Here is a 17,078-nt window from a genome sequence, read left to right as displayed (position 1 = left end):
ACATGTTGCTTTGCCTGCCTGAGGTGCCTGATGGGTCTAATAGAAAAAAACTAATGACCAAAAGCTAGGCAGGAGAGGGATAGGCAGATCTGGCAGGCAGAAAGAATAAATAGGAGGAGGAATCTAAGGATGAGAGAGAAGAGAGAGACGTGCTGGGGTCAGCCAGCCAGGCAGCTACCAGCCAGCTAGACACAGAGTAGAATATACAGAATGAAAGAAAAGTAGAAACCCCCAAGGCAAAACATAGATGAAGAGAAATAGGCTCACTTAAGTTATAAGAACTCATGGGACAAGCATAAGCTAAGGCCAAACATTCATAACTAACACTAAGTCTCTGTGCCATGATTTGGGAGCTGGTTGGCAGTCAAAACAGCCCGATACCAAAGAGTACGAGAAGGGGGCTAGCGCAGGGTAGCGCAATCAAGGTGACTGGACTAAGTCTTGAAAAACTGATGTGATTTCTCTTTGGCTAAGAACTTGAGAACCAGAGCAGCCAAGGTCCTAAAAGGGACCAGATGGAGCAGAGCGGGGGCTGAAGAATCACACGAATGCATGTGTGTGGAGCTGGAGTTCTGGCAGTGTGAGAGGAGGCAGCTCTTCCATAGGAGGATGGAATCTGCAGGGGAGGGGGGGGCCAGAGGACACTGGGGGTCCTCAGAGCTCACACAAGGGTCCCTATGTACAGAACCGAAGCCCCGGTTCTGACTGACCCTGGTTTTGGGGCCCTGGAGCAGAGATCTCTTAAGATCTGGAGAAAGGGAATGCCAGGAAGAGGCGATCCTAACTGCTGACAGGAGACAGGACTGAGGAAGGTCGAGAGTACAGAGTATAAAGGTCACAGGCACGTGTGCTGTGCAGGTCTGATAAGGACACTAAAAGAGATTTGTCCATCTAGAGTACAGTGATATTTTGTTTGTAATTCAACAAATAAAGCTCGCCTGAAGATCAGAGTGCAAAGCTGAGCCACTAGTTAGCCATAGAGGCCAGGCAGTGGTGGCACACAACTTTAACCCCAGTATTCCTGAGACAGAGACAGTCTGTAAATTCAAGGCCACTGTGAATTCAAGGCCACTGTGAATTCAAGGCCACTGTGAATTCAAGGCCACCCTGGGCTACAATGAATCAGTCTAAAAGAGAAACAGAGCTCACACAAAGGTGACTCCAGTATATGGATCCCATGCCTTTAATCCTAGCTCTAGGGAGGTGGAGACAGGAGTGATATGGCTGGGGGAGAGAGGAATAGAAGGCAGAGGAGACTGGAGCTCAGATGAGTCTGAGAATTCAGTTGGAGAGGCAGTCTGAGGTTTCCTGGAGACGGGACCCCGCCCCTTTCTCTGATCTCTCAGCTTCCACTTCCTATGTCTGACTCAGGATTTTATTACTAAGAATAATTAGAATTCATGCTACACTAGAGGCCTGGTCATAAGAGAGCAAGAAGGAACCAGAACTGGTCAGTGAGGAGAGGAAACTGTGAAGGGCGGAGGAAGTGAGCAAGGCTTGTAAACTGGGGAATGAGCTAATACAAAGGTTTAAAGCCTGGGTGAGTTGGTAGGGGCTGGCCTTGGGGAAGGGTGGAGAAACTTGACCTTGGAGTAGAGAGCCCCCAGAAGCACCTTTCCATCGGCTCTAAGAACAGAACTAAGAGAGGGCAGAACCAGTTTCCTGGGGCAGCTGCCATCTAAGGTGCTCCCACCTCTGCTGGGAGAAAGATGGCTCAGGGGTATTGGTGGTGCTAAATGTCTCATGCAGGGGAGCAGAAGGAAGCAGGTGATGCCTTCATCCTGGACATAGGTCCCTCGCACATCCTGACGCTGTGATAGATGGGATAACCACCTAGGCAGAACTCCTAGGCCCTTTGTGCACAGATGGGGTTTGGAGCCTGGAAGAAGACAGTTTAGGGTAGATCCAGCTTAGGTTAACCATGGGCCGCTGTGCTGTGGACCTGTAAACCAATGTGTTTATTTCTTCCCACGTGGTCAGAATGCGCTGACTATCAACAGAGTCACAAACAGTATCAGCGTCACTGACTTCACTCCTGGCGTCACCTGGAGCCTGCACCACACCGCTGTAAGTCCTTCGGGACACTCTAGCTGCAGTGGCATGGGGACCCACACTCGTGCCACAGCACTCGGGAGGATGTCATAGGACAGCTTTTAGGAGACGGCCCTGCCCTCTGTTTTGTTTTGAGGCAGGATCTCTCCTGTCATTTCTGCTGCTTCTCCACAAGTTTCAGGCTAGCTGGTCCCCAACCTTCTCCTTCTGGGGAATCCTCCCATCTCTGTCTCGTATCTGGACGCAGTTTGAGTACTGGAATTACAGATGCAAGCTGTCAGCTTTTGTTTTTAATCACATTTGTTTATTTGCGTATACATAGATCAGAGGCAACTTTTGAGCATTCACACTCTATTTTCTCTTTCTTCCATGTGGGTTCCAGGGTACTGGAGCCATTGGTTTCGGCCCCAAGGAATTTTACCCACTGACTCATCCTGTGGGCCAACATTCAGTTTTCTAGCTTTTCATGTGGCTCTAGGGATCCAACCTCAGGCCGTCAGGCGTGCTGACCAGCACCTTCACCCTCTGAGCCGCCTCCCCAAGCCCTTCCAGTCTACTGATAGCTGTAAGACTCAAGTTATGCCAGCTGGTGGTGGCGTACACCTTTAATCCCAGCATCTGAGAGGCAGAGGCAGGAGGAGCTCTGAGTTTGAGGCCAACCTGGTCTACAGAGCGAGTTACAGGACGGAGAAACCCTGTCTTGGTGGGGGAGGGTGCAGGAGTTGACTCACATTGGGGGCTGGAGAGATGATTCAGCAGGTAGGAACACTGACGGCTCCTGCGGAGGACCTGAGTTCAGTTCCCGGCACCCACCGCAGTCAGCTCATGATTGTCTGTAACCTGAGCTCCAGGGAATCCGGTACCTCTGGCCCCCATGGCCACATGCACTCATGTGGAGACACACATTCTTAAAAACAACACAAATAAGTGCTGGGTAGTGGTGGTGCACTCCTTTAATCCCAACACTCAGGAGGCAGAGGCAGGCTGGTCTCTGTGAGTTCGAGACCAGCCTGGTCTACAAAGTAAGTTCCAGGTCAGGCTCCAAAGCTACAGAGAAACCTTATCTCAAAAAACAAAAACAAAAACTAAAACAGAAACAAAATATAAGCCACAAATAAATCTTAAAAAAAAAAAAAAAGGTCAGCCATTTGGTGGTGGCACACCCCTTTAATTCCAGCAGAGGCAGGTGAATTCAAGGCTGGCTTACAAAGCAAATTTTAGGACTGGAAAAGTTCTATCTCGAAAAAAAGAAAAAGAAAGAAAGAAAGAAAAAAGAAGACTCAAGGTATGCATCACATTGTACCTCACAGAACACACAGATCACAGATGATCTTGAAGAGGAAGTACTGGAGCCATGAGTAAAGAAGATGTCGCAGCACAGTGGGGCAGAGTCAGCAAGGGACTGGCGGCCAGGCGATGGACAGGCAGAGCGCCCTACCCCCACCACCTGGCAATCTGTTGGGCAGAGGCTGTGAGATGCCCCCTGGAGGGTCAGATACGGTGAGAGCTGATGTTCCGTGTTACACTCTCACCTTGTCTCTCTTTTTATGTCTTTGACGAGGAGGTTGCATCGTTCCTCGGTCTGGTGTGCCTCACAGAAGGCCATTTGTCGTGGGCATGAGCAAGTCTTATGGTGCTTCCCGACAAATGATGGTGCTCATGTGCATAAACGAGAGGCTGAAGCTGGGGAGCTTAGTGTGGGAGGCTGAATGAGACAGAACTGCCACCCGTTCAAGCCAGCATTGACTACATAGTGAGCTGTGGGTTACCCTAAGCTATGGAAATAAGACTTTCTTTTACAATATTAATTAATTAAGTCGGGTATAGTGATGCACACCTTTAATCTCACCACTCAGGAGGTAGAGGCAAATGGATCTCTGAGAGTTAGAGGAGGGAAGGAAGGCAGGAAGGAAAGAAAAAGGGATGGGTAGAGGAAATGCAATAAAGGGTCAGGGGAGATGGTGTCATATTTCTATGTATGTGGGGTGTGCTCAGAAAAACTGCCCCTAGCAACAGGATTCAGTCTAGCTGTGGAGCTCAGACTCCTGGTCTTCAATACCTCGTAAAAGGAGAATTATAAGGCGGTTCAAAAAGGAAGGAATGTTGTATATATAATAAATAAATAAATCTAAAAAAAAACCAAAAAACAAAAAAAACAAAAGTCTCTTTTTGCAGCCTTCAGGCCCGGTGTCCTTGCTGAGTGCCCTCTGCACCAGCTTGTTTACCGAAGGTGCACTGGGTTGATCCTGAGGTGTGGCGAAAGTTGGTGCTGGAATGAAGGCAGCTTGGTATGAACGAAGTTTGGAAACGGATCCATATCCAGCTTGGGAGACACTGGGACCTTCCTGACCCATGGTCCACTCATCAGGAAACAGTTATCAAGTGATTTAGAAAGCGCTGCCTGCCAGTTCCCAGGTGATGTAATAGCTAGAGAGAATTCCACTGACCCACCTGTGCCATTGGCCGCTGCCCGCCCCGCCCCAGCAGCTTTCCTGCCACCTCCAGTCAGGCTGTCCCTGGGAAGAGGGTGGAAGTAAATGCCAAGGCCAATGCGAAGGCCCCTTGCCACCTCCCAGGGGGCGGTGCCCCTCCTTGATACTCCGGGCTGGAGTATAAGGAAGAAGCAGTTTGAGTAACCCAGGCAGGGAGGCAGGTGGGCTGAGGGAGGGCTGGCAGCCTGCCAACCACAGCCTCCGGTTCTCTTCTCTACCCGGCTGTGGTCACAAAGTAACCGTAAGGCTGTGGCAATCCTAGGAGCTGAGAATGCCCCAGGTTCTGGAACAAGCGGATGGCCAATGGGCCTGGGTAGTCCTGATGGCCTGCATAGTCACCCAGGCCCTCACCTTGGGCTTCCCTTCCTGCATCGGCGTTTTCTTCACTGATCTGCAGCGTGACTTCCAGGCCACCAACAGTGAGACCTCATGGTTTCCCTCTATCATGGGGGCCACGCTCCATGGTGGGGGTGAGCATCTTGAAGAGGGGGTAAGGGAAAAGGGATGAAAGGGTCTATTGGGGGCTCTGTAGGTGGGGGACACACAATCTTCCTGACTTACTAGGTCCCTCTCTCTGAGGCTATAGGCTTCACCTCCTGGATGTATCCCTGAGATTTGCTTGATTTAATCATGGCCTGGCCCACCTGGCTGGGATCCAGTCCCTGTTCCTAGAAGTCTGTGCTGCATCAGGGATTGGAACATGGGGGTGGCACCTGAGGCACAAAGCCAGGTAATGATTCCAGAGTCCTCTTGGTGACTGATGTAGAGCAGAGGCATTCAGTGACAGATTGAGCAACCGCTGGCATTAGGACCAGCAGTCCCAGGCCAGGCTGTCTCTCAGGACCTTTCCTTCCCTACAATAAGGAGATAACAGGCAGCATCCTGCCCAGGGCCCATGTGATGTGATGGGGAGACCTCGTGGGTCCTGGAGCTAGTAAGAGCTAGGACTCATATGGGGCTGTGAATTGTTAGTATATTAGAGATCCTCACTGTGGTTTCAGGATAGGAACAGAAAAGTCATAAAGAGGAGACACAGGAAAAGCCCCCCACACACACAAAGTCTGGAGCTTAGAGAGAAGACAGACCGCATCTTCTCCTTCTCCGTGTTCTCCAACCACACCAAGTGGCACCAGGGACATCTTCCCAGCACCTAGGAGGGTTACGCTATAGAAAGAGACCTCAAAGGGGGCTCAGTCAATGAGCGCAAAGCCAATTATCCACAGGACTCTGACTCTCTCTCTCTCTCTCTCTCTCTCTCTCTCTCTCTCTCTCTCACACACACACACACACACACACACACACACACACGTTGGTTTGGTTTTGCTGATCCCAGCTCCCCAGCAACCTTTCTGCCTGATGGTTGGTTATTCCAGATACTTCTCTCACGCTGAGAAAAAAGGAAATTAGCAGCAAGGAGGTGATGGTGCAGCAGGGGGATTTTCAACCTCCATGATGACCCCTGAATTGACCACCAAAACTATGGATTTAGGATGAGAAGGAAAAGCCAAGCCTGGCCTAGAATGTGTGACCTCCTGACCTTCAGGGCTGGGGAGTCCAGTGGGAATCTCAGGTGGATCCTTATCACGCAGGTTGAGGAGGGAGTCTCAATGAGAGACTGGAGACTAGACATCCCATGGAAACCCCAATTCACCAGCCAGCTTTGGCCTCACTATCCTGTTGCAGACACACGGGCAACTTCTGTTGGTGTGAGATTCTTTCCTGGCCATCTTCTCGCCTACATAAGTGTGCTAAGCCTGTTGCTCACCCAAAATATTGGCAAGTAAAGGGACACAAACACCAAGGGCAAGACCCTTGGTTGAGGAGGTTGAGGAGGGAACAATACCCAGCCAGGCAGAGGGCACAGGAGGCTCAAGATCTCCACCCCAGCTCCACACCCTCCTCATCTGTGCTCTGGAGCTCTTCCCAAGGTCACCTTCCCAAGTCAGGTAAAGTCCCAGAGGTGGGGAAGACGCGTGGGTTGGCAGTCACACCCCTTCCAAGGCTCGGTTCAGTTCTGCCACTGCGGTGAGAGCAGCCTTGGCGGGACTGTTTCTGAGCATCAGACCGCTACCCTCCCTCTGTTGTTCTCCTGTCTACACTGGCTCATACTGCACTTCCTCCCATCAAAGAGCCATGTACACAGGCTGCGTGTGCAAACACTTTCCCTGCCCTCCTAAGTTATCATGAGAAACTCTGTGATTTGTGTTCCCTGGGGGCAGGATGCTCAAAGATGCGGGTCTGTGTGAGAGCTAGGAACAGCTGGCCGTCTGGCTGGTTTCTTACTTGCCAGATGTGGGGCTACTAAGGAAGTAATTGGGGGTGAGACAGGCCCTTCTCCACGGGAAGCCAATTGTTTAAATATGGATTTAGGGAGCAACTGGTTTGGATTCCTTCCTTCCTTCCTCCCTCCCTTCTTTTTCTCTCAGTTGCCTCTCTATATCCCAGACTCTTCCTGCTTCCAACCTCTCTGTCTCTCTCTCCCTCTCTCAGTATATCTCCCTCTTTCAATTATTCTCTCTCTCCCAATCAATCTCTCTGTCTTTCTGTGTGTTCAACAGACAGAGCCCAAGGCCTACAGCTGAACATTCTCTCTCCCCCAGCTCCATCCCCAGCACTAGGTACACGGACTGGATAATGACTGGAACCAGCGAGAGAGGGCAGAGGGAATCAGGCCTGATCTGTCTTTCTGATGCTCCAAAGCTCAGAGCAAGGAGGTTCAGAGTAGTCCAAGACCCAGTCAAACGCACAAGGTTGGAAGGTGAGGGGCCCAATGTTCCAGAAGACTGTGGAGTTGGTGAGAGCAAGACCTGGAAGTGCAGACTGAGATCAAGCGTTCTAGGGGGTTCTTTCTGGGGCTAACCCCAAGCCACGGTGTGATGCTCGTGTAGGTCATGAGCCCAGATGGGTAGACCCACACGGAACTGCTCTCAGCTAGGCGAGTGAAGGGCTCTGTATGCCCTTTAGATGTCTTTATTGTGGTCTCCTCTTCTAACCACTCATTCTCTAGAGGAGGAAACTGAGGCAGAAGGAGCATCAAGCCTTCCTGGAACCACATGGCCAGCCTGTGGCAGGGTGGAGACCGGAAGCCAAGCTAGCACACTTTAGTTCTCTCTTAAGGCCCTGGCTAATTCCTCCCAGAATCCCTCTCCCAGCCCTACTGTGCCCTGACTCCAGATCTCCTCACCCACGGCCACTGATCTCGCCTACAGGACCCCTGTGCAGCATCCTGATAAAACGCTTTGGATGTCGAGTGACCATGATGCTGGGGGGCATGCTGTCCAGCCTGGGCATGGTGGCCAGCTGCTTCTCTGCCTCACTCAGCCAGCTCTTCCTCACGGCGGGATTGATCACAGGTAACTGTCACACTACTCAGAGGCGCAGGGCAGGTGGGATTGCTGTCAGTCCAGGGGAGAAGACAGTCAGGGGATAGGTCCATAAGAATGCTTAAATGCTTGGGAGTACGGGAGAGGACAGGGCTGGGGATGCGAGAGCTTCCTGGCCTGAGGGGATGAGACCAAGCACGAAGTGAGTCAGGAGGAAAGACACCCGGAGCTACATAATGAGATCCTGTCTGAAGGATCATTGTGAGTTTGGGGCTGGACTACATAGTGTCAAGTCAGCTTAAGCTGCAGAGTGAAACCCTGTCTCAAAGAAACAAGCAAACGAAAAGGGCCTACTCACTCACTGCATGGCCAGGTTGACCTCGAACTCAGAGATCCGCCTGCCTCTGCCTCCCAAGTGCTGAGATTAAAGACATGTACCACCACACCCAGCTGCTATGTGGGCTTTTAAAGGACCCTTATTAGGACCACAACAAACAAAAACAATGTAGGTGAGTGAATGGGCAACGAGGTTCTGAGGAACAGCATGCTAGGTAGAGGGAGCAGCAAACAGAAAGTTCCTTGAGGTACAGGGCAGTTGGTAAAGAACTTGTCTTGTGGGCATGAGGACCTGATGCTAGTTCTCCAGAACTCACGTGAAAAAGCCAAGGGTAGCCAGGTGGTAGAGGCACATGCCTTTAATCCCAGCACTTGGGAGGCAGAGGCAGGCAGATCTCTGTGAGTTTGGGGCCAGCCTGGTCTACAGAGAGAGTTCGTTCCAGGACAAGGCTCCAAAGCTATAGGGAAACTCTGTCTTGAAAAAACCAAATACTCCCAGTGCTGAGAAAATGGTAATGGGCAGATCCCTAGGACTCACCAGCTGGCCAGCCTAGGCTACTTAGTGTCTCCCGGGTCAGGGAGAGACTCTGTCTCAAAATAAGGTACATGGCACTAAGGGATGACTCTTGAGTTACACATACACTCTTACACACATACACTCACACACACACATACACACACACACACATACACTCACACACATACACACTCACACACACACACACACACACACACACACACGGCAGAAAGTGGTCATAGACTAGGGATGTGGGAGCAAGGGGCCAAGGCGTAGGATGGCTCAGTGGGGGCTTAATTCATAAATGGCGTTGTACTGAGATTAGAAGCCACCTGAGTTCAGGCAGAAGGATGAGCGACATTATCTAAGAGGCAGAACACATCCAGCTCCCAGGGATTCGTGGTTTGAACAGGCTGGAATGACAGAAGTGTAGCAGAGGCAGGGCCCAGAATGATGGGGTAAGACAAGCCAAGGCTCAAGAGTCACGAAGACGACTACAAAGCCACTTGGAGGATGAAGTCACCATCGGCTGTAATGGGGAAACAGGAGGTTTGGAGAAAGTGTGAACCTCAGGTTTAGACAGGATGCAGTCCCAGGGAGAGGAACAAGTGACTCAAGACTCAGAGACAAATGGGATCAAAATCTTGAGATGAAGGTACCGGGCAGTGGTTACACATGCCTCAATCCCTGCACTCGGGAGGCAAAAGCAGGCTGATCTCTGTGAGGTCTACAGAGCAAGTTTCAGGACAGCTAAGAGCTGTTACACAGAGAAACCCTGTCTCAAATAAATAAATAAATAAAACATCTTGAGATGAGGAATCTCCCTGCCCACTCTGAGGGATTGAGGGTAACAGCTGAGGAGGGACCAGCCTGGGCAAAGTGGGCAAAGGTCAGCCAGGAGGGATGGATGGTCAGGACAGCTTTCACTAGAGGACATGATGGAATGTGCTATGCTAGGGCAGGGGGGCAGGATGAGCCATGGGTGTCCTCGGGTGAAAACAGGTCCAGTACGGGTCAAGGTATGGGATGAGCAAGTTCAGTTCTCACACCAAGGGAAGGGATGGAGAGCATGCTCAGTGCTCCCCTAGGCTTCTTTAATCCCCTCAACTGCCAGGAGGGAGAGGTGGAGGAAAGCAGGCACAAGAGGGGAGGTGGGGACCCAGCATCCCCCTCTGTCCCTGTCTGCCCTTCGCCCTCTGCGCCTCCCCCTCCCAGTCTCTTCCCATCCTTCCCTCCATCTTCCCTTCCTCCTTTCTCCCCCCCCTTCTCCTTTTTCAGCTTCTTTCATCCTTTCTGTTGGAGGGGTTAAAGCAGGGTCTCGCCTGCGTCCTTCAGTCTGGCCTTGAACTCACAGTAAGCCCCCTGCCTCCACCTCCTGGGTGCTGGGATGACAGAGGTGCACCTGCAGGTTCAGTTCCTTCCCACTTTCTTTTTTTTTTCTTTTCTTCTTTTCCTAGTTCTAGGGATTAAATCCAGAGCCTTATATAAACTACCCATGCCTTCTACCCCTGACATATTCCAGCCCCTGTGTAAAGAAAGCAGAGAAATGGAGAATTTGTTTATTTATTTGTTTGCTTTCTTGGAAATTTTTATCTGTTTTGCTTATTATTAGTGGTTTTGAAACAAGGTCTTTTTTTTTTTTTTCTTTGAGATGGTGTAGCCCTTGGCTAGTTTGTAACTCTAGATGTAGACCAGGTTGGCCTCAAACTCACAGAGATGTGCCTGCATAGCCTCCAGAGTGCTAGGATTAAAGGCGTGCGCCACCACAAAGAACAGTCCGGTAAAGAAGGAGAAAGAATGATGCAAGCCAGAGAATTTACTGGTAGGAGGGGCTTGGTTGCTGCTAGGAGGGGCTTAATTGTTAGTGGGAGAGGAGACAGGACAAAGGGAAGAAATAGAGATTTAATCCTGAGGCCACAAGTGAGCCACTGCCCCACTGACAGCGGACAGAGGAGTGAGGGGGTCAGGAACCAGGCTTTGGACTGCAGAGAGGAAGAGACCTAGATTGCCACCTATGGGCAGGCAGGTGGGAGATTGTATATTCAGTGCACAGGGCTGAGGGGTGACACTTTCTTTGGGGAGCTTTTTCTCCATCACTGACCATTATGGGGCACAGAAGGCACGGAAAGAAGCAAGGAGACCCCTCTAGTGAGGTGGCGTCTCAGCTAAGTGGGACATATTCCAGGCAGAAGACACGGCCCTGGCAAAGGTCACAAAGTATGGGGGCAATTTACTGTCCAGAGGAGCAGGAGCCTGTAGGGTTTGATCTTCGTGACTGACAGGAGTGACTTCAGATGGATCCCAGGACTTAGCCCAAAGTCAAACCGCGGGCTTCCAGGATGGAGGAAACACTTAGGTTGTTTAAGTGTGAAGGAAGTCTTCGGGAGGCATTCATAGCTGATGTTAAAACGTCACTGTGAAGAGCTCGAGAAAGGGTTCAGTGGCTGAGTGTACACTGCTTCTGCAGAGGACCTGAGTTTAGTTCTCAGAACCCATGTTAAGAATGCCATCATTCCATCCCCAGAGGATCTGACGCCTCTGACCTCTGCAGGCATGGAACTCAGGCACACACACACACACACACACACACACACACACACATACACATACGTGCAATTAAAAATAAATATAAATCTAGGGTCAGAAGAGTTGGCTCAACAGTTAAGAGCACTTGTTGCTCTGGCAAGAGGACTTGGGTTCAGTTCCTGGACCCACAAGGTGGCTCTCAACCATCTGTAACTCCAGTTCTAGAAGATCCTATGTCTTCTTTGAAGCTCCACAAGTACCAGGCATGAACATGGTGCATAGACACACATGTAGACACAACACTCATGCACATAAAATTAATAACTCTAGAAGAAAAATTGTTTGAGACAAAGTCTCACTATGGAGCCCTGGCTGGCTTGGAACTCACTATGAAGACCGGGATGGCCTTGAACTCATAGAGATCCACCTGTCTCTGCCTCCTGAGTTCTGGGATTAAAGGCCTGTACCATAATAATACCTGGATTTAAAAAAAAAGATAAGGTTATTGTAGAGCTGCACAGAGGAGAACTGGGAGGAAGAGCTGGGTGAAGTGTATCTGGCCTAGTGCCAAAAGAGAGAGTCATGGGACATGAGCCAAGACCCCTACTCCGTGTGGAGGTGGAAAGTCCTAGAAAGTCCCTGAGCTGATGTCCCCTCTCGCACTACAGGCCTGGGCATGTGTTTCAGCTTCCAGTCAAGCATCGCAGTGATGGGTTTGTATTTTGTCCGCCGCCGGCCACTGGCCAATGCACTGGCCTCCATAGGCAACTCTCTGGGTGTCACTCTCTGGCCGCTGTTGGCCCGATACCTTCTGGAAATGCTGGGCTGGAGAGGCGCCTTCCTCATCTTTGGTGGCATCCTTCTTCACTGCTGTGTATGTGGAGCCCTCCTGAGGCCCGTTGCCACCCACGCGGTCCCTGAGCCCAAAGAAGATCCCTCTCCACCTAAGACACCTACGCGCAGCTGCCTGGCAACGTGCGTCTCAACCATCCAGTACCACCTGGCCTTGGACATCCTTCGGCACAATATGGGCTTCTGCATATATGTAGTGGGTGTGACGTGGATGATGCTGGGCTTCCCACTGCCGCATATCTTCCTGGTGCCCTACGCCATGCACCACGGGGTGGACGAGTATTGGGCGGCCATGCTCATGTCGGTCGTCGGCTTCTGCAACATCTTTTTACGGCCGGTGGCGGGGCTGCTGGCAGGCAGGAAGAGTTTGGCTGCCTACCGGAAGTATCTGTTCACCGCGGCGATCCTTGTCAATGGGCTCACCAACCTAATATGCACAGTGTCGGCGGACTTCTCGGTGCTCCTGAGCTATTGCCTGGTGTACAGCCTGTCCATGTGCGGCATCGGGATCCTCATCTTCGAGGTCCTCATGGACACTGTCCCAATGGATCGGTTCCCCAGTGCCCTGGGCCTCTTCACTGTCTTATGTGGCGTGGCTTCTCTCATCTCTCCACCACTGGCTGGTGAGAGCCGGGGAGGGAGGGCAGCCAGGCAGGTCCAGGGTATAGGTAGGACATAGGGAGCAAAGCAAAGGAGAGCCTCTGTCACAAGGAACTTAAATATGTGATCCTCACCTTTCCCTCAGAAGATCAGGGACCATGCTATAGTATGTTATCTACCTGACAATCAAGGTATGAAAATATAGGCTTGGCCAGACTTGGTGATACATGCCTGCAATCCCATCAGTTGGGGAATGAAGGCAGGAAGATCAAAAGTTCAAGGTCACCCTTGGCTACTGAGCAAGTTTGAGGCCAGCCTGGGCTATATGAGACCCTGTCTCAGCCTCCCCATCAGAGAAAAGAGAGACAGAGAGGACTGGGTTCCTTGCTGGCACCCATGTGGTGGCTCACAACTGTTCATAACTCCAACTCCAGGGAGTACAGCGCCCTCTTCAGGCCTCCACAGTACACTTATAGACACGCAGGTAAAACATCCATAATACATAAATAAATCTCTTTTAGGGGAGGGAGAGGCTGGAGAGATGGCTCAACAGTTAAGAACACTGTTGCTCTTGCTGAGGACCTGGGTTCAGTTCCCAACACCCGATGATGGCTCACGGCCACCTTCAAATGCAGTTTCAGGGGATTCAATGCCCCCTTCAGGCCTCTGTAGGTACTGCACACATGTGGCATGCATTTACACATGAACACAAAATACTCATGCACTTAAGTAAAAGATTTTTTAAGGGAGGGGAGAGAGAAGGGAGGAGAAACAGAGGGAAGAGGTTTGCACTCCAGGCCTATGTGAATCTCTCGTCACCTTTTCTGTCCCTCTTCTCCTATTAGTGAAGCGTGATGATAAAAGGCACCGCCTTGCAGTAAGGATCCCAAGGTCTGAAGCAAAGGGCACGCTCACGATAAGAGCCATACCTGCATTTACTGTAACTAACAGCCTGGCTCTCCAGCCTGCGAGTCCCAGGCAATTGCTCTTTCTTTTTGAGCTAGAATGCCAACTACAGAATGCAGAAGGAAACACGTGTCATACCCATCCACCCAGACCAATCACAGAGTACACGGATCAAAGCCCCACTCTTGGGCCTTATCTTCAAGGATGGCAGCAAAGGGACACGTGGGGGCTGACGCTAGGAGAAAAACAAGCAGAATTTGGAAGATAAGGCCCATAGGGGAAGGCTACTGCACACTGCACACCTGAGGGGGACCATCAGGGTCGGTGGGAGAAAGCTGGTCCTGGGGGTAGCCGACACTCAAGCGGTGTGGCAGTGACTATGGCCAGAATCTATCTACACTCAGCTCAATGAGTTGCTTTTTTGGGTTTTCGGGGTTTTTTTTATGTTGTTGTTGCTGGTTTTGTTGTTGTTGTTGTTGTTTGTTTTGAGACAGGATTTCTCTGTGTAGCCTTGGCCATCCTGGAACTCATGCTGTAGACCAGGCTGGCCTCGAACTCATATATTCACCTGCCTCTGCCTCCCAAGTGCTGGGATTAAAGGTGTGCGCCCTCATCACCCAGTATCAGTGAGTTCCAGTTTCCTGGGAAGTTCTGCAGGCAAATGAATGCCTAAAAAGGTAGGGTTAGGGCCAAAAAAAAGTCATGGCTGGACAGACGCTCGTATTCCACTGACCCTTCTCTCCGTTTGCCCTGCCACCGAGGATAAAGGGCCCTTTGGTTCTCTCCTGGGGAGGACATCTGCCTAGGCCAGAAGCCAGGTGTTTCCTCCCCACCTTTTATTCCACACGTATCTGCTGTGCACCTCCAAGGTATCAGTCCCAGTTTCTTGTGAATCTAAAATCTCTACCCTCCTCAAATACACAAGTTAGTTGGAGGACCCCTTCTAGCTTCCGTGGTGGAATAACTCATTTTCTGTCCCTCAGGACTCCTGCTGGACACGACCAACAACTTCAAGTCCATTTTCTACGCCTCCAGCTTCTTGCTCATCTCAGCCTCCCTCTTCATTGGCGGGGGCTTCTACACCGAGGAGAAGAAGAAGAAGCTGAAGCAAAATGGGCAAGCCAAGGTGGAAGACGCCATCTCAGAGTCTGCCCCAATGCAGGGTCTTACCTCAGAAGACAAGGACGGTGCCAGGAAGCAAGTGGGCCCTGAAAACATATGCTACGTGACCAGTGTCTGAACTCCAGAGCTCACATGTGACCTGCCTCCGAGCTGAGCTCTGAGGTCCGTGAGAGACCTTCTTTCCAGGAAGCAGAGTATAGAAATGGGCCTTCCTGGCCTTCTTCCTTGGGTCCCAAGAAGATGGATCTGAGTCCTACTTGAAGCAGTCATGCCTGGCTCGTCTACGCTGTCTCTCACAGTTGCTCCTACCTGACATTCTGGGTCTTCCCACCCAACCTTCCTGTGTCAGCTCTCTTTGTCCTCCTTGGCCTCCAGAGAATTCTGAAGAATTCACCTTCCTTCCAAGAACTTTCTCCTTCTCTCTTCCCAAATAGTCAGCCCTGACCCTTTAGGTCAGGAAGATTAAGGGAGTTACTTCGAGAGGTGAAGTCTCACGTTGACTGGAGCCATAGGAGAGGCAGAGATGGAGGGCCAGAATGAGAAGTGGGCCTCAATACAGGATGGGAACAAACTGACTATTTGGTGGCGCTCTGGTCCTGACACCTCTGGAGAGGACAGGCGAGGAAACTGCTGTCCTGCAGGGTTCCTCCTGCTTGGGTTTCAGAATTTATGACGTCTGAGGAGTCTTCTGCCATCAAGCAGGGCCTGAACCAGCATCTTCTCTTTTATCCCACTCTGTATCCACATAGGGAAAGGCAGACATTCGACCGACCGAGTGATAGGAAGGCCAGCCGGCTAGGCAGCCTATGGAACACTGTAAAAACTGGGCTTGTATACGCGTACGGTAGCCTGTTCTCTGCTCTTGGCCTTCTGAGGTTCCCCTTTTGCGGGGATGTGTTGGAAGTATCAACCCTGAGGCAGTCGTGGGCTAAATCAGCTGCAGTTGTTGCTAGCCTGGAGTTATGCCCACATACACACTTCTGGTGCTGACCTCTGAGGTCAGCACGCAGGGCTATCTGTCATCAGCCCAGGCTTGTTCCAGCAGGGCACTCCAGGGAATGGGAAAACAGACTGTTTGAATTATACACAAAAACATTCCCTGCAGGCAGCGGGTCATAAACTCTGAACTAATAAAGAGGAAAACAGGTCTAAGTAAATTTCCTCTGCTCTCCCAGCTTGGCAGAAACTTCTTAGTCGTGTTTGTTGGTTCAAGCTCAACCAGGCTCCAGCGAGAAAACCTTATCAGGAAAAATGATTTTATTTTCATGACTGACGCCAGCTTTCCTCCTCCACATATCCATCTGGCATGAATAAGCATCTTTAGGACTAGCCTAGCTCCTCTAAGATGCTGTCGCGAGTGCCCCCTCATGGCCAAAGGCAGTACTGCAGCGGTGCATTCGTTGCTTCGTGATCACTATCTCTAGACCTTGGAGGGAGATGGTAAAGGTGCTTACTGCCAAGCCTAGCAATTTGGGGTTGATCCCAGGGACCCGCGTGGTGGTAGGAGAGGTCCCACTACCACAAGTCGTTCTCTGGTCTCCGCAGGTACACTGTGGCATGCACACACAAATACACACAAAAATAAATACACATAAAAATAATTAAAAAAGAAGTTTAGCCTGTATGAGATTATGTCACCTTCAGATTGAAAAGTCTGCCTCTGTGTCTAACCACCCCTGCTTTCTTGATCCCAACTTGGTCCTGAGCTTGGCCACCAGGCATAGCTTGTGCTCAGAAGGGAAAATGCCAGGACCTGTTTTTCCACCCTAATGGAAAACGGAGTTGGGGCTGGCTAACAGGTCTACTTCCAGGAAACAGTGAAGGAAAGGTATCCATGAGCCTCTAGCTGGGAAATTTTCATCTCATTTGCCCGTTGGTAATAATGTCGGTGAGTTCAAGGCCAGCATGGTCAACAGAGCGAGTCCCAGGACAGGCTGCAAAGCTACAGAGAAACCCTGACTCAAAAAACAAACAAATAAACAAAAAAAGAAATCTCTGGGCAAAATTCCTTTAACAAGTATTTATTGAGCATCTACTGTGTCCCAGGGACTAGACAGAGAATGAATCCAAGTCACTCTGCCTTCAGCACAAATCCAAAGGCTGAGGTTCTTTCCCAAAGGACCTTGCAAACGAGGGAGACTTGAATGGCCTTTGGGATGTCCAAAACCCACACTTTGCTGATCCCCTCAAAATCTTCTAGGGATGGTCTGAGGCCCTTCCTGGCCGCAAAAGGGTGGAACTTGCTTCCCTGTTGTCCCCAAGTTTCTGGTTCCTGGTCCCCAGGTCTTTCTAATCAGACACCGAAGAGACTCCTGGCCATCTTGAGCTGAGATATAGTTCCCCAGGCTAGAC

The 17,078-nt window shown here is 50.8% G+C and overlaps 1 protein-coding gene across 3 annotated transcripts; it reads left to right on the top strand.

Moving 5' to 3' along the window:
* The first annotated feature begins 4,635 nt into the window (after positions 1-4,635).
* On the top strand, positions 4,636-15,883 carry Slc16a5 (solute carrier family 16 member 5). Of its 3 annotated transcripts, none has more exons than XM_048452037.3 (4): positions 4,636-5,014; positions 7,754-7,897; positions 11,915-12,721; positions 14,588-15,883. In XM_048452037.3, the coding sequence occupies exons 1-4, from the start codon at positions 4,816-4,818 to the stop codon at positions 14,842-14,844; spliced, it is 1,407 nt and encodes a 468-aa protein (XP_048307994.1). In that variant the 5' UTR covers positions 4,636-4,815; the 3' UTR covers positions 14,845-15,883. The 3 variants fall into 3 exon arrangements, with proteins under 3 accessions (XP_048307994.1, XP_048307995.1, XP_085552154.1); XM_085696028.1 differs by having other exon boundaries at positions 4,898-5,034; XM_048452038.3 differs by lacking the exon at positions 11,915-12,721 and having other exon boundaries at positions 4,650-5,014.
* The last annotated feature ends 1,195 nt before the right edge of the window (positions 15,884-17,078 follow it).

This window comes from Myodes glareolus, chromosome 9 (genome assembly GCF_982192425.1).
Source record: "Myodes glareolus chromosome 9, mMyoGla1.1, whole genome shotgun sequence".
NCBI lineage: Eukaryota > Metazoa > Chordata > Mammalia > Rodentia > Cricetidae > Myodes > Myodes glareolus.
The sequence above is the reverse complement of the archived record's forward strand: the minus strand, read 5'-3'. Positions and strand labels throughout refer to the sequence as shown.

Coding starts and splice junctions, on each gene's coding strand:
- Slc16a5 (XM_048452037.3), top strand. CDS start 4,816: ATGCCCCAGGTTCTGGAACAAGCGGATGGCCAATGGGCCTGGGTAGTC. Junction 7,898..11,914: donor CACGGCGGGATTGATCACAG/GTAACTGTCACA, acceptor CTCGCACTACAG/GCCTGGGCATGTGTTTCAGC. Junction 12,722..14,587: donor CATCTCTCCACCACTGGCTG/GTGAGAGCCGGG, acceptor TCTGTCCCTCAG/GACTCCTGCTGGACACGACC.